At 33.6% G+C, this 15,657-nt stretch overlaps 1 protein-coding gene across 2 annotated transcripts; it reads right to left on the reverse strand.

Annotated features, from left to right (window-relative positions):
* Nucleotides 1–566: 566 nt before the first annotated feature.
* On the reverse strand, nucleotides 567–10,988 carry LOC108461760 (protein SEMI-ROLLED LEAF 2). Of its 2 annotated transcripts, XM_053022538.1 has the most exons (20): nucleotides 10,385–10,988; nucleotides 10,206–10,280; nucleotides 9,787–9,902; nucleotides 8,821–8,935; nucleotides 8,557–8,685; nucleotides 7,255–7,302; nucleotides 6,259–6,434; nucleotides 5,962–6,158; nucleotides 5,548–5,840; nucleotides 5,187–5,336; nucleotides 5,011–5,076; nucleotides 4,585–4,908; nucleotides 4,336–4,482; nucleotides 3,639–3,711; nucleotides 2,955–3,082; nucleotides 2,619–2,816; nucleotides 2,390–2,530; nucleotides 2,190–2,306; nucleotides 1,878–2,093; nucleotides 567–1,143 (listed from the first exon to the last, which is right to left on the reverse strand). In XM_053022538.1, the coding sequence occupies exons 1-20, from the start codon at nucleotides 10,517–10,519 to the stop codon at nucleotides 982–984; spliced, it is 3,006 nt and encodes a 1,001-aa protein (XP_052878498.1). In that variant the 5' UTR covers nucleotides 10,520–10,988; the 3' UTR covers nucleotides 567–981. The 2 variants fall into 2 exon arrangements, with proteins under 2 accessions (XP_052878498.1, XP_017617181.1); XM_017761692.2 differs by having other exon boundaries at nucleotides 4,585–5,076.
* Between the last annotated feature and the right edge of the window lie 4,669 nt (nucleotides 10,989–15,657).

The raw sequence follows: 15,657 nt of genomic DNA on the forward strand, positions 1-15,657 counted from the left end.
ATTATAAATATAGATAATATTATTTACATGAGAGAAAATAATAAATAATAAAAATAAAATTGGGATATCTGAATAAAAAGAGAGAAATCGTGGAGAAGAACCGTTTCCTAGAACTGTGAAAATAGGAAAAGAGTAACAAAATGGATGACTTTATTTTTCTTAAAACCTAATTACTAATATAACCTTACAAATATTATTTACATGAGAGAAAATAATAAATAATAAAAATAAAATTGGGATATCTGAATAAAAAAGAGAGAAATCGTGGAGAAGAACCGTTTCCTAGAACTGTGAAAATAGGAAAAGAGTAACAAAATGGATGACTTTATTTTTCTTAAAACCTAATTACTAATATAACCTTACATACGTTTTGAGTTGTTGTTTATCAGTAAATGACAGATTCCATTTCCTAGGGACTCAAATGTTGTGTACACATATATATATATTCTTTCTTCTTGTTCGCCCAAATAAGATATTTATGGTGTTGCTGATCACACCAGCTTTACGTCCTGGACCAGGCATTGAGTTTGCACAATCAAACAAACTCTAACTCACGCCCTGTGGAATTTAATTCCATGGAATAGAAGACGTATTTGCTTATTTATTTTAGCGTTTCTTTCGTTCTTTTTGCAATTAACAATCTTTACATAACCTTGATCTGTCAAAAGGAAGATGGAAATAACTCTACAACTGCAAGCAAGAACGAACCTTCCTTGGTTTCAAATGAAACACAAGTAAAAGTACAATTCTCATGAAGGGGCACTTAAAGTCAACCCTGCAATGCCATCCCAACTGGTCTCATCAATTTATGGATACAAAGGGAAAAATGAGATTGAAAACACTCTATGAATAGACAAGAAGATAATGAAGCCATCAACTATCAACCTGGTGTGGCATCAAAATCACAAAATTAGTTGGTCCCTGGCCAAACAGAGGTGCATCCATATCTTGAGCCTAAGTTTCACTTCTTTCTCTAGGTTATCAGCAACCAGCAGCCTTCAGGAAATTGTCATATGGGATTGATGCAGGAAGCTGAAAGCAGGGCTGATGTTGGTGCTCGTTTGCACAAAGCATCAGATTAGCGCCAGCAGGTTGATTTAAAGAGACAGCACCAATGTTATCGTCAAGAAATGGATTTTCAGCCTGCAATTCCAAAATGTTTTTCTTTTTAATCAATATGGGTAGCAGTAGGATTCTGGTTTACACTTATCCTTCCTTATCCTTCTACTACCAAATATGTGATGTTAGGTACGCAACATATTCTCCATCATATGGAGAGATCAATACACAAGTTCATATTCTAGGAGAGGCTGAAATAACAAAAATAAAATGCCCGTCCTAATTATTAGAATATACTGAACAAAGTGATGAAGCACTAAACCGCTAGTGATTATGGTGAACTTCTGGTGCATGACGCTTAAAGCTCGGATTATGGATGAGGCATCATTATGAAGCCTTAATTATACCTATGTTGCTTCAACTTGCGATCTTTCCCAACATACCACAGGCAATGGGGTATGACTCTGTACATACAGTGAAAAACTATGAACTGGCTATGTGAGAGGTAACCATGGAAAAACTGGTGGTCATACATCGTGCATATCCAAATCATTTCAGGGACTGGTTATTGAATTAAGAGGTTTATAGGAAATTATCACTAGAAGGGAGGTCCCATTATTTAGTTCTAGAACTTTTTTAACTCCCTCTGACAGGGTGAGGTGAAGGCTGCTATGGAACATGATTGATACTAAAATTTTCCAATCATTAAAGTTGTTGCCTATTTCAGCAATACTTAGGAAAAGAACATTAAAGGAAAAAGGGAAAAACGTTGTGTTTGAATAAGAGACATTTGAAGCAACCACTAGACAGGTTAGTACCTTCAAAAAACCAGAACCAGCATGTGAACGAGGTTGCCCCTCCTTTGTGGAAATGCTCACTAAACCTTCTCGATTCTGTTGAGCACTCATTACAGCAGACATCTTCTGCTGCTTTCCCACCAGAAGGGCCTCGCAGTTCCCTGCCATTTCACTATAAGGCATGTCAGGGGGAGCTGACACAGACTGTCTTCCAACTTGATGAGCTGTCTCTGAAAGCTGCAAATAGATAACAAATAGAGTTCAGTGTGACTGCCCTTTTCTATGTATATACTAGTAGAATAACATATAGCATCAGACAAGAAAATGACTCACAGCATCAAGAAGTTCATGAACACTCAGGAGATTTTGAGTTTCAGGTGCCAAAGATGTTTCGGCACCTGTTTGACCTTTGATTGTATCATCATCTACTGTGAATAATGGAGGCTCAACCTGCGCATTACAACATTATAAACTTGATAGGATATCCGAGGAGATCTGGGAAAAGAGAACAATTGAAGCTGAAAAATAATTGCCTTTTCAGGAGATTGGTTATCTGCTGATCCAGATTCATATGTTTGTGCAGGCGTCTCCATGAACAGATTAGTTCCACATGGACATCCATCATCAGGGATGAAATTGCTAAGTAACTGGTTTCTTATTTTGGATGATTCTTGCTGCCAGAATGATCTAAAATGTTAGTAGTTCATACTAACTCCTTAGTGTGAAGCAACTAATTTGCATTAAGGCATATAAAGACCATACATCCGACAATTTTCCAAGAAACTTCACTATCATGGTTGCAAGTGAATCTTTAGATTGGTTCTCTGCTAAATGTATTTCTGAAAGTGACTTCAGAGCATCTTCGTCATCTTCTTTTGATCCATATATTTTTCCTGGATTTAATTCATCTTTAGTAGTCTGTAACTTGCAATCATCGACCAACCGCAGAAATGGATCAATCTAAAACAGGGTCAGATAAAAGAATAAAGTCAGCTAAGCTTTGAATTTCAAAATTTTCTACAAGACAAGGAGACATGCCCATATAATGGGATTAAAAAAATAAACCAAGCAAATCCGAATCAATAGTGCTGCACATACAGTTTTTTCTGTAAGCAAAGCTTTAGCACAAGGGAAAAGTGGGGGAATGTTGTAGGCTTTCGATGAGAAGATGATCATAGAAGTAGCAAGGATAAAGAGGGACCTCCGACGTGATGGCTGCAGTGGTCCTACCAAAAAACAAAAGAATTTGTCAATTGAAGAGATGGATCCAGAAGATGATTCTCAAATGATAATTAGCCATGAGGTTCATAAAAAATTTAAGCATATAAGTCTGCACAATTATCCTAAATGGTTCTTTTTTCTTTTCTTTTCTTTTCTCTTCTTTTTTTTACCTTTTTCTGTATTTCCAAAAACACAAAATAGAGAATTGAATTTTCTCCCTCTATTTGAATTATTTGCTCTCTATTTTTTTTTCTGAAGTTCTTACTCAAGCAATCTAATATAGCACTACATCAACTTGCTTAGTGAATTATGTCAAGAAAAAAAATAGAAAGAATTACTTGTAAACATCGTAAGAAGATCATAAGAAGAAAAACCAATGTATTAGTGGAGCTAAATTAGAATAAAATTTGCATCTATCTCTATTATTTACTTTTAATCTGTCTACTTATGCTAGGAGAAATAAAGTTTACAGTCATATCACTAGTTTAGAATAACAAATAGAGGCTTCTTGAAACTGGGGTAAGGGATTAAAATATGTTCCACTTCAGAACGAAGGCATACCTCCTTCTAGAGATATGCTTCTTAAGGAAAAGGCTAGCTGAAAGCTTCGAATCATAGCATCATTACAGGAGTTCTGCAAAACATAATGCATTTTAAGAAAAACACTTGAATCAAAACAGTGATAAGGTGTCTAAAAAACAGAAACTGTTAAAGAGGAAGAGACTTCAAGTAATTAATTAGGAAAAGAGAAAAGAAAAAGTATAGATGGAGCTCTTTGATTGATCAATATCAGAATTTTGTATCCAAAAAATTCAAGCACTCATTTTTGGATAAAATATTATAGATTTATTTATTTGTTAATCCTCTATAGCAACAATTTATATATCATTGCTAATAATATGGCTACAATGATGCCAGTATATTTGATTTAGCAAGAATCTAAGAGGATATTATAGCGTTCACCGCTTTCCTTAAATTCCACTTCACACACATCAAGAAATTGTTGACTGAAAACTATTTAAAACTTGCTCCAGCCAAACTATTTACCAATAGCCATAAATATTTTGCTTAACAGTGCATCATATTGCAAAACTACAATAAACTGAAACACACATGTGCACATGCATGCTTGTTTGTCAGTATGTATGTATGGATGCATGGCAAACAGACAGCATAAACAAACTTCTTAAGAATGTATATTAAAAAAAGGATAATCAATCATAAATTCTAATTCATGGTCTCACCAAGGATGTAATACCTTTGTTCGTGCAAATAGCAACACCAGGCTGTAGGTATGAGCAATTGCTTCAAAGTTTTCAGGAATATTTAAAGGAGAGATGGATTGCGCCCAAAGAGATGAAAGCATGAGAGTTATCTGATGGCTGCTTAATCGAAGAGGTAAAGCCTGACATGGGTAGATAAACGAAAAGAAAGTTCATGTCAGATAAAGGAAAAGGGAAAAAACTTGGGCATCACTGATTGAAAGGCAGGAATGTGAAGACATAACTGGATCTTCAACTGAACTAATTGTTGATTTTTCATCTTCAACTGTATTTGATTGTTGATTTATCCTTATACTATAAGCTCGGCTGTAACTTGATTTCAACCTGTTCACAATGCTGGGGCTTTGGGGCTTTGTACTGTCCATGCCAACAGTCCCATTTTCATTTATGGTTGAATGGTGCTTTTTAGAACTCAACCTGTCTTGCATGGAAATACCATTGATGTTTCCAACCTTATTGTCTACAGATTTTTCTTTACCTTCCGTGCCTAACTTCTGAAAGAGTGCAGCCGAAGAAGAAAATACAGATACAGTTCTTGAGAGTGTCTTCTGCAAATTAGAGGCCCTTTTTGAAGAAGGCGTAGCAGAAGGAAGACAAGGGCAAACAGATGAAGGAACCAGAACAACAGAAAATATGCGGTGAGCACCAACCCTTGTTTCATGGTCTCTATTGGCCATTGCTAGAAGTAATTGGTGAAACAATGCCTCGGGAAAAGCCTAAACGGTTTCATATTTAGAAAGAATGAGAAAAACGTAAGGAACTAAAACTGAAAGAGGAGAAATCTCCTGCAACATAACTAAAATACTTGGAAGTAATGTCTCCTTGCCTTATTTTGGTATGACAAATTTGGAACAGATGCCATAATTTGAGCAGTACGGTAAACTGCAGAAATCAGGGTTCTGGCCATAAGAGTAATGTTTGGCACGTTCTCCAGCATCACAGCCATCATATCAAGTACAGGACCTGCATCCCCAACCTGCCTTTGCAAGGTATCTTGGTTATGCATTTAATTTAAAAGAATTTCAAGTTTTAACTACAATATAATGAAGATATTGTATTCTTAAGTTGGGGTTGTAATTATCTTGCCTATAATTTAAATCTTATTTGCATCAACTGCAGATCTGTAAACAATATTTCGAAGATAACACTTTATAAACCAGTTACTGAAAGGTGGAGAACAAGGTCACCTTATTTGATAACTGAACAAGGCACTCATCTACAGCTGCTCGAAAATTTTGGTTATATTCAATCACCTCAGCACCCAGATTGGAATCATCAAGTGAGCAATGTATGCTTTTCCGTAGGTGTCTCGTCATATCAGTTAATGCACCAATTATAGCCACAGAAGGCTGAACCTTTGTTTGCTGAGCAAGGGAAGTGGCAACATGCACAATATGTAGCTGCATACTGGGCTTCTTCAGAACATTCTTATGATCAAGATGCTTTATTAAGATGGACAGTAGAAAATGTGTGTTTTCCCCTGTAGAATAATACAAAAATCAACAAAATTCACTCAAAAGATGACAATTAATTTTAATGGAGACAAAAGCTGCTTAAGTAGTTTTGAAAGGCAGCGATTCCTATCAATACTGAAGAAGTACCGCAGTTTTCAATTATCAACTGCATGTCCTGCAAGACAGAAAGAGCTACCCCATCCTGGATAGACCACAGTTCCTCATTATCAAAAAATCGAAACAAAGATTCCAAGACACGTCGGACAGTTGTAGCTTCCTTGGCTAACTTGGCCATATTATGCAGGCAAACTCTTGACCAAAATTTGGGATTTTCTGCTTCTTCCCTATAATATTAACAGGGGAAAGGGGACTGAAAATTAGCCATTAAGCATTCCCTAAGTACAGAAACTACAACAATTGAAAATTGACGACAAGAGCAATTACACAGGCACATTAAATTCTCCATTCTCAGTCACAATACTCCTCCAAGAAAGTGTTGTAATGGCATCTGTGGAAGAGAAATTGTCTTTAACAGAGGAGTTCTGTGTGTCTTGCTTTTCATGGATATTATCATCTGATGTTTCTAAACCTCTGTAATTTTCCAAGACTGCTGAAACAACCTGGTGTTTTAGGGGAAATTTTAAGCAGCCTTAAACAAAGTATATTGGAACATGAAAATTGAAGCACGGGGCAAATAAACAGATACAAGCTAGTGAAGGTACTTATAAATACTTATAAATAGCATTACGGCTAATATTATTGTGAGTAACACACAGAAAGCAAAGCAACTTAGTAAATTTTTATTTCAACCAGATTATGATAGGATAGCATTACCTGCAAGGTTTTAAATTTGCTTGTGGTTTGAAGGTTGTTTTTATTAATTTTATATAGTTCCCTGAACTTTTAAGTTCCAAGTGTAGTATAACAATTTTAGGTAAAAATCTTTGCATATATAGAGATTTTGTATACACATTGATTACCAAAAGTGGTCCATCGGCAAAAATGTCTCACTTGGAGTAAGCTTCTGTTACTATGCCTTTATGCTCATCGTAGTAAGCCAAAGGTTCTACTTAATGCTACTTTCTAGTTTGGATTCAAAGACATAGTAGTGATTGCTTTCACTAAGAATAATTACTTAGAACTCTACATTAAATCACTGAGATTTTTTTATCCACTTCTTTGTTCTTCTCGAACATAATTTCTCACCTGAAGAGTGAAAACATTCATTTTTAAACAACCTTCAACCTTCAAAGTGAGCAGTTCCTGTTTGTTAAGAAGCATAATCTTCGAACCTAGCTCTCGATTCTTATCTCAATTTAGTGATGACATTTTATGATACTGCACCAGCATGGCATTCCATACCACATAATGGTGCCAAGAGATAGAAATGCATAGAAAAATAATTTAGAAAGAAAGATAAAGGGTCCAAAGAAAACTCACATTATCAAATTCAGCTGAGACATGAGAGAACTCTCCCATGAACCAAACCTGTCAGAAGAACAATTACAAGATTGTGCAAGAAGTAAACTCTTTTATTACTATTATTAGTGTAATTCCGATTATTGAGTTTTCATTCTTCTTTATCCTAGTGGTGGTAAAGTGAATTGTCTAAATATAATAATAAGGACAAGTCATTATATATAAAAATTATTAATAATATAAACAACAAAACAATAAGAGGGTCAATCATTTTGAACAATGTAATAATGAACACGGAAACTTGACTAGAGAAGCAGGGAGGATGATATCTGAGTTTTTGCAACCATTGATTCGATTATTTCCATGTTCACATATGATCGAACTTATTGTATCACCAATTCCATAGATAATACTATATTTTGCACCTATTTTAACTTCTAAAGTCTCACCCGTCACACCCACACTAATTGAAACTTTGTGTTTTTAAGGTAAAATTTTTCAAATGATAAAGAAAATGGCTTGAGAAACCAGAGTGTAATCATATAACAAAGAAGTGTCTAAGGCAATGCCAATTCTTTAAAATTCCTAAGAGCAGAGACACTGATGGACCTTAAATTGAGCTATAGAAACAAACTTTGCTAAAACAGAGAAGAAATAGAATAGAAAATTCATATAATGTTAGAAGTGTATAAGGCAACACCAAGTCTTTAAAATTATTAAGATCAAAGACGCTCATGGACATTAAATTGAGCTATAGAAATAAAGTTTGTTAAATAAGAGGATAAAATAGTAAATGAAATAAAGACAATTTAAATATATATGGCAGAGGGAATGAAAAAATTGGAGAGATGAGAAAAAATAATGGGAAAATAGAGGGATAAATTACTGATTTCTTAATTGGATTGAGATGTTTTCCTATCTGTGGAATCTATATTATCCCTGTATGCTCTTTCCACTCAGCCACTAGTTGTGACATGAACTACAAAAGAACAAAATCTACATCCTCAATGACCTGCAGCCATTACTTTGAAATTCAGTACATAATATGTTCCTTTTCCTTTCTGGTATAGTTCTTGTTAAACAAGCAATGATCATGATGGTGCAAAATTCTTTATGCTTATAGTAAGAAGGGCCATTAAGTTCCACAACACTAGTGGATTTCAAATTCATATGTAAAAGTAATTAGAGGATTCAATGTTGAAAGAAATGATACCTGGAAATGGTCACAGGAAAACTAGCACTAATATTACTATCAGTCCAAAGGAGATCAATGAGAAAACAATAGGTCTTAGGCAAGAATCTTCAGTAGTCATAGAAAATTACCACTGACGAGAGGGTTTGAAGACCAGCAGAACGCAAATGGTGAACCCTGCCGTCCTCACCCATTTCTTGAGCTAAAAGACAAAGTTTTGGAATCAACCCATCTAAGTTGAACATATAAGTACCGTCCCTCTGGCTAGTCAAAAATAGTGAAAGATTAGCATGAGAGGTTTCAGTGGAATTACAAAATCTCAACCTTTCCATAGAAAAGTACTTGAGATAAAAAGTTATGCTATAAAGTGGCAAGAATCTATCAACAGCTTCTACCTGATTATTCACGAAAACTGAAAGAGCTTGGCATCCCAGCACACGAGTATCATCCATTCTTGTTTGGTCTAGCAGGACTTGTATAATGGTAAGAAAGCTACTTGCAAATAATGGCCTGTAACATGGTATATAACAACAAACATATATCACTTTTAAGTGTTCTAGACATGTCTTTAAAAACAGCTAAAAATATTTAATTGTTAAAGCTCGATTTGCTTCAATAGTTTCCAAAAATCTCAAGAAAGAAGCACTGCAAATTTCAATAATCTGAAAAAAAAAAAAAAAAAAAACATTTCGTATTTCACATTAATTTTTCAACATATTTGTATGCATGACGCTATCCTTAATTGTCTAAGTAAGACACTGACCACTTAATGATATTCACAAAAATTATTAGCAACTCCTTTTTTTAACCTTAATGGTGGTCAGCTCATATAGTCTTACGCTGTGAAAGCAGTATCTAAGCGTGCATGTGTGTCTAAAATGTATATACTACAAATATCATGATTCAAATTTTGGAAATGCACTTCAATGCATTTCTTAGTGCATATAGACATAAATTTAGTGATAATTTTAAGGTTCCCATTGACCAATAAATGTTTACTTGAAATCAGAAAACATTATTAAAAAGCGCTTTCCTAAGATATATTGAGAAAAATCTGAAAATTGTGAAGCATTTTATACATTAGAGAAGAAAACTCTGTTTTTCAAGTTCAGAAACCAGAATGTGAAGTGGGAACCAATAACTGTTTGATAATGAGGTCTGTCAGACTCTTAAGTGGAGGTGAAGAAAGGAAGGCGTATCTTAATTATCAGAAAAATATCCTGGTATGAAGTCAATCATAAACATGAACGAATTAAATTTTCTGGCAAATTTAGATGCAGCATGAGTCATTGCAATTGAATTATTGAGTACTTTATGACCTTATTGCATTTCCACATTCAGAAAGCTGAATAGTAACTCACATTTGCTCCTTACAAGAAATAATCAACTTCTTGTAGACAAGCATAATGACTTTTACAGAATGAAATTGTTCAGTTCGCAAATCCTTGTAAAATTTCTGCTCCAATGCACTTGTTATCTGATTAAAGGAAAAAATCAGAAGGCTGAAAATTAGATTTTGAACACCAATGGTTTTGATAAGTAAATCAAACCAAAAAATAAAAAGAAAATCATGATAAAATAGAACCAAAAACAAAGAGAACACGCCGAAAGCCTAAAGTATGAGATAGTGGCTCATTGAAAAATGAAAACCAACAAGGGTGTCGGTAAATCAAGATCATTTGGATGTGTACATTGAAAATTACATTCTAGCGTACAACCTTTCATATAATTGAGGATATCGAAACGTGGAAAAAAAGAAGCATCGGTGAAAGAAGCGTACTTTTGGAATACGAAGAGGATTCTTGGAAGCATATTCACATAGTTTACCAATCATTCGTTCATTAGGTTGTTCGTCCTACCAAATAAAATGGAAAAAGCTGTTTTTGTAAGGAAAAAGACCACGCAAATTCTTATAAAATTAGATAAGTAAGAAAAAGAAGATAAGATAAAGGCAGAAACCGGAGATCGAGGAAAGATATCGGCGAGAAATTTCTTGTAACGTTTAACGGGATGCCTAGATCTGGTGCTCAAGGCTGGGCAAAAAAAGCACAAACTCCCGCAGACAGGCATCACTCCCCTCGAAATCATCCCCATTTCCGCTCAAAAAACCATACACCTCTCTCTCCCCCTCTTTCTTTCTCTTTTTGTAAATATTATTAGTATATTATATATATAATTTACGAGCCAGTTGAAATGATAACGAGAAAGATCGATGTATAGATTAGAAAGAACGAATTCTCGGGGATCGGAGGGATGGAGAAGAGGATGGCCGAGGAAAAGTCTTACCGTAGGGAAATGCTATTCTTCTCTCTCTCTCTCTCTCTCTCTCCCTCTCCCTCTTTATATTCCGTCGTCTGTATATTTATAGTCTTCGCTTTTTGAGTTCAGAGTTGCAATCACGCAATTTACAGTACCCAAACAAATAATCAGGCAATTTACCATTTTACACCGAGGCCATGCCCGGTAAATGTGGGCTTTAAAATCAAATTTCAAGCCTCATTAAGATTAGGAGGTGGGATCAAAATACATGGGCTCATAAGTGGTAAATGTGGGATGGGAACCTTCGAGCATATAAATTTAGGTTAACGTTTATGGTATTTTTCCTATTTTCTATGAAGCATAACCAAAAAGGAAAAAATGCTAATGTTAGTTGGAAAGTTCTGATGTAGACACGAGTTCCTATAAAACCACAAATAATATATAAATTCTAGTCAAATAAAATGTGTCAAACATTTGGGCACATCACGCGAGACCCATGTCTATGTAGACAAAATATTAGGACCGACGCCTCTACTCTGTTTTACTTTATTAGGTAAGGTATTGTTGGATTAAACAGTTTTCTGTTGGTTTTTTATTTTTATGTGGATGTCCCTGTTTCCTCAACTAACTCCTTTATTTGTTCCTTATAAAACGGCATTAATGGACATCCACTCGTTCATCATTCATCAGGACAAAGAAATAGTCTCAATTTACATAGGGGATCTTGCTGTCCTTGAAGCAAGATCATGAGCCGTTTTTTAGACGCTTTATCACATCCCATCGCCACTCAACCTTGTATAACTCATGTTCTCCTCTCCCCTCTTACTCGTTTTCTATCCTTTCAGATTTACATTTTCATATATATATATAACTCAAATACATAAATGTAGCTTGAACCCGATTTGTTTGTTTAAATTGAATTGCTTAACAATAATATTATATCTAACCTGGTATAGTAGGAATGATAAAATTTGGATTGTTTTACTGATTTCATTTCAACTCATTATGGGTGAAAAGTTTTTCTTTAAAAAAAAATGTGGATGTACACAGTAGAATAAGATAATAGTGATCAATTTATTATAAACATATTTTTGGTATTTACATTGAACTTTTAAAATCGTTTCTAGCAAACAAAACAAAGTGCTTGAAAGAGTGATAGGGAAGTGGGCATTTCTCTAACACCAAATTTGGAAACTGAAAACACAAAGAACACACAGGAATTGTTTACACAGTTTGATTTCCCAACATTTGTGGAGCGTAGCTCAATGAAAAATATTTACTTTCTTCAACAGTTTCAACAAGTTATCCTAACCTATAACACACCTTGTAATGATTCTTTTCACTTTCAAACCTTGAAAAACAATACTTTCACCACTAAGTTCACCCCTGTGAACTCATCAAGTAAAAACCACAACACAATCAATCTTATTAATAGTTTCCACTCTAAGAAGAGTTCCTTAATGTGAACAACATAAGTGTTCAGTATAAAAACATTTACAAGTTTCTCCCTTAAATAGATTTAAGTTCAAGACTTGATAACATAGAAGGTCTATAACAATCTCATTAAAACAATAATACTATAACATGTTTACAATATAATAATAGAGAATAAACCAAATGTGGACTCTTGGCAGCTAACCTCTTAGAGTTTCAATCAAATCTAAATGTACATTTTGCAAGGGATTGTCTCAGATGATTTAATTCGATCCAATCTTTCATGTGAGTTTCCCAAGTAATATGATCTCTATTGATGGGCTATGTAACACCTCTAACCCATATTTGTCGCCAGAATAGGGTTTTAGAGTATTGTCGAGTAACCATAATCTAAATCATTCATTTTCAAACATTTCAAAAAAATCATAACATAATTCATCATTAACATGCATAGAGTCCCTTATTAAAGCCTTTGAGTGCTTAAAATCACTTTAGAAACAATTTAGGACTAAATCAGGAACATTTGAAAATTTTAGTAAAAGCTAGAAAAATTTTAACCGTAGGGTTCACACGGCCATGTCCCAGCCCATGTCTATGCCCATGTAACTCATTGACTTGGGTCACACGGCCAAGCCACACACCCGTGTACCAAGCCGTGTACCCTTCGAAATGGCCTCGCACGCCCGTGTACCTGGCCGTGTGGACCTAAAATGTGCCTTAAACAACAAGTTTATCATTTCCTACTTGCTTTGGCATTAAGCAACTCAAAAACCATTTGTTTAACCTATTCAAAACACGATCAAACACATTTAAAACATGCAAAAACAATCATATTAGGTGCGTAACTAGTGTACCCTCACTAGTACCTCATTTATATCATCAAAACATATCATCAATGCATCATTCAAATCAAAATTATAAACATGCCAAAATCCATCAATTTGGCCTAACTCATATTTACCTAAAACATTAACTTAAATTCACATGCACATATCAAGCTTTGGTTCAATTTACAGTACCATACTATGGCTTCAAACACAAACACATGTTTATATATATACCAAACCAACATTACACTTATAACCTCATTTACAATCCATCCACAAAATAACTATCATTTAGACATCCTAGGTACATGCTAGCACAAAAGGTAAGCATCACCACATTTGAATTCGGGATCGTTGTTGGATGCTGAATCGGTGATCAAAAGAGAAGTACCTAACTTGCGCACAGAAAACAAAAACGTACGCTGAGTAAAACTCAGTGCTATTTCTATATTCCAAACATTTACAGACAAAAGAATACAAAATGCACAATTTAATTATAAACACATATTAATGACTAAGATCACAACTATCATATGCCAACCTTTTGAATTCATACATATTAACACATCATTTCATACTACATTCAATTTACATATGATATCCAATTTCATTTGATTAACAATATCCCAATTTACACAATTGCTATAAAAATAGCTATTCACATATCAAACCACATTTCATTTAAACAATAGCATTATCGATTCCATATTCAATTCATGAGTATATAACTCATATATTATATGTGTTTACAACATATTTCACATTCCATTTTCAATTCACTATATCACTTCCATTTCTCATACCATGCCATTTCAATATCAATTATAGAACTTTATTATTTATTTACCCTTATTAACACTACTCGAACTCGGACAAATACATGGATCCAACCAACACACCAGTTTGGCACCCAATGCCTCATCAGATAAATCCTGAAGTAGTAACTGCGTCTAGCGCTATATAAATTGACACCCAATGTCTCATTGGTTAAACCGAAGTAAATTGGCACCCAGTGCCTCATCGACTTGAAGTCAAAAAAATCCCTAATCTCTTCCTATCCTATGGCATGCCATCTATATCCGACTCAGCTCGATACAGTTAATAAGGTTCCAATTCACTTTCCAAATACAACCAATATCCAATTATCATATTTGTACATTATCACATTATCACATTTACACATATATATTTATTTCAATTCAAATAATCAATACATTCATAATATATATACCAATTAAATCCATTTCAATCAACTTTAATTCAATTCAATACCAAAGTGCCAAATACTCACCTCAACCATTTACCATATGCATTAAAGCAAAATACAATAATTAGTAACTAGATTCGGATTATAGAAATACAAATCGTGGATTCCGAGCTATTCGACATCGATTTTATCCTTCCCTTTTTTAGTCGAGGATTCTGGTATGACGTTAGCTACGAAATTAAAACAATTAAAATTCATCAACACAACACAATTCAATTTCATATTGAATATTTCAATTTTTACTCAATATTTGCCTAAATTCCAATTTAGTCCCTGAACCGAGACTAATTTTTATTCTTTACATTTAATTCTATATTTTCATAAAAATTTCACTTTAAAATAAATTTAACTCCTATTTTCACTTAAACCCTAAATTTTAAATTTTTCAGAATTTAGTCCCTATTATTCAAAATTTACAATTTATTCTATAATTTAATCCTTTTCATTTCTAGCTTAAAATCTATCAATTTAATCCCTAATACTAAAACTATTCAAAATTAACAACATTTAAAATCTTAATAATTGCTAAAATTTCGACATGGGTTAGGTAGTACTTAACATCAAGATTCCAAAAATATAAAAATTACAAGAAAAGGAACTAAATTGACTAACCAATTGAACTTTGAACCTTAGAAACCCTAAGGCCGTGCATTCTTCTTCTTTTCTTCTTTCTTTTTCTTTTTCTTTTTACTATACTAATTATTATTTTATAATACATATATACATTTAACTTAATATTATAATATATTTTTATAACATATGCCATCCACTATACATATCTATATAGGTATAATTACTACATTGGCCCTTTAATTAATTTTTAATCTATAAGTCAACTTTTAACTCAAATGCAATTTAGTCCTTATACCTAATTACATTTAATTCAAGTAAATTCACTTAAGCAAAACCTAATTAACTACACAACTAACTTTGTAAATGCTTATTAAAAATATTTAATAGTCCGATTTACGTAAACGGAGTCCCGAGAATATACTTTCTGACACCCTTAACTATCGGTCGTTATAGGCTAAATATCTTCCAAATAATCAACACAACCCATTTAAACCATTCAATAAATTGTCAATACTCAAATATGGAAATGGACACTTAACATCTCTAGTGTTATGAAAGTAAGAACTTCCCTAGCACTTAAAGGTCAATTTCATATTTTTCAACATTCTCCCTTTTGTCAATTTATTAAATAAAACTTATACAATCCAGGAAGCTATACCAACATGAATCATCTGTTCCCCCTTAGCATGTTCTCATTATTACTTAGCAAATAACTTAATGGATTAACTACTGATGATACGAGTATCAACAATATCAATAATATATAGTTATCTTGCAATTGTAAAAAAATAACCAAAATAAGAGTTCAAAAAATATCTTTCTTCCCCTCAATTGCAATCTTCCCTTTTACTATTGGAAAAATTTCAATTCAA

Source organism: Gossypium arboreum, chromosome 12 (genome assembly GCF_025698485.1).
Source record: "Gossypium arboreum isolate Shixiya-1 chromosome 12, ASM2569848v2, whole genome shotgun sequence".
In the NCBI taxonomy this organism is placed as follows: domain Eukaryota; kingdom Viridiplantae; phylum Streptophyta; class Magnoliopsida; order Malvales; family Malvaceae; genus Gossypium; species Gossypium arboreum.

Excerpts from the sequence above, each read along its gene's own strand:
- LOC108461760 (XM_017761692.2), bottom strand. The coding sequence starts at position 10,519 with ATGGGGATGATTTCGAGGGGAGTGATGCCTGTCTGCGGGAGTTTGTGC. Across the intron at positions 8,686-8,820 it reads CAGTTTTCGTGAATAATCAG|AGGGACGGTACTTATATGTT; the intron begins GTAGAAGCTGTT and ends TTGACTAGCCAG. Across the intron at positions 5,841-5,961 it reads GTTGATAATTGAAAACTGCG|GGGAAAACACACATTTTCTA; the intron begins GTACTTCTTCAG and ends ATTATTCTACAG.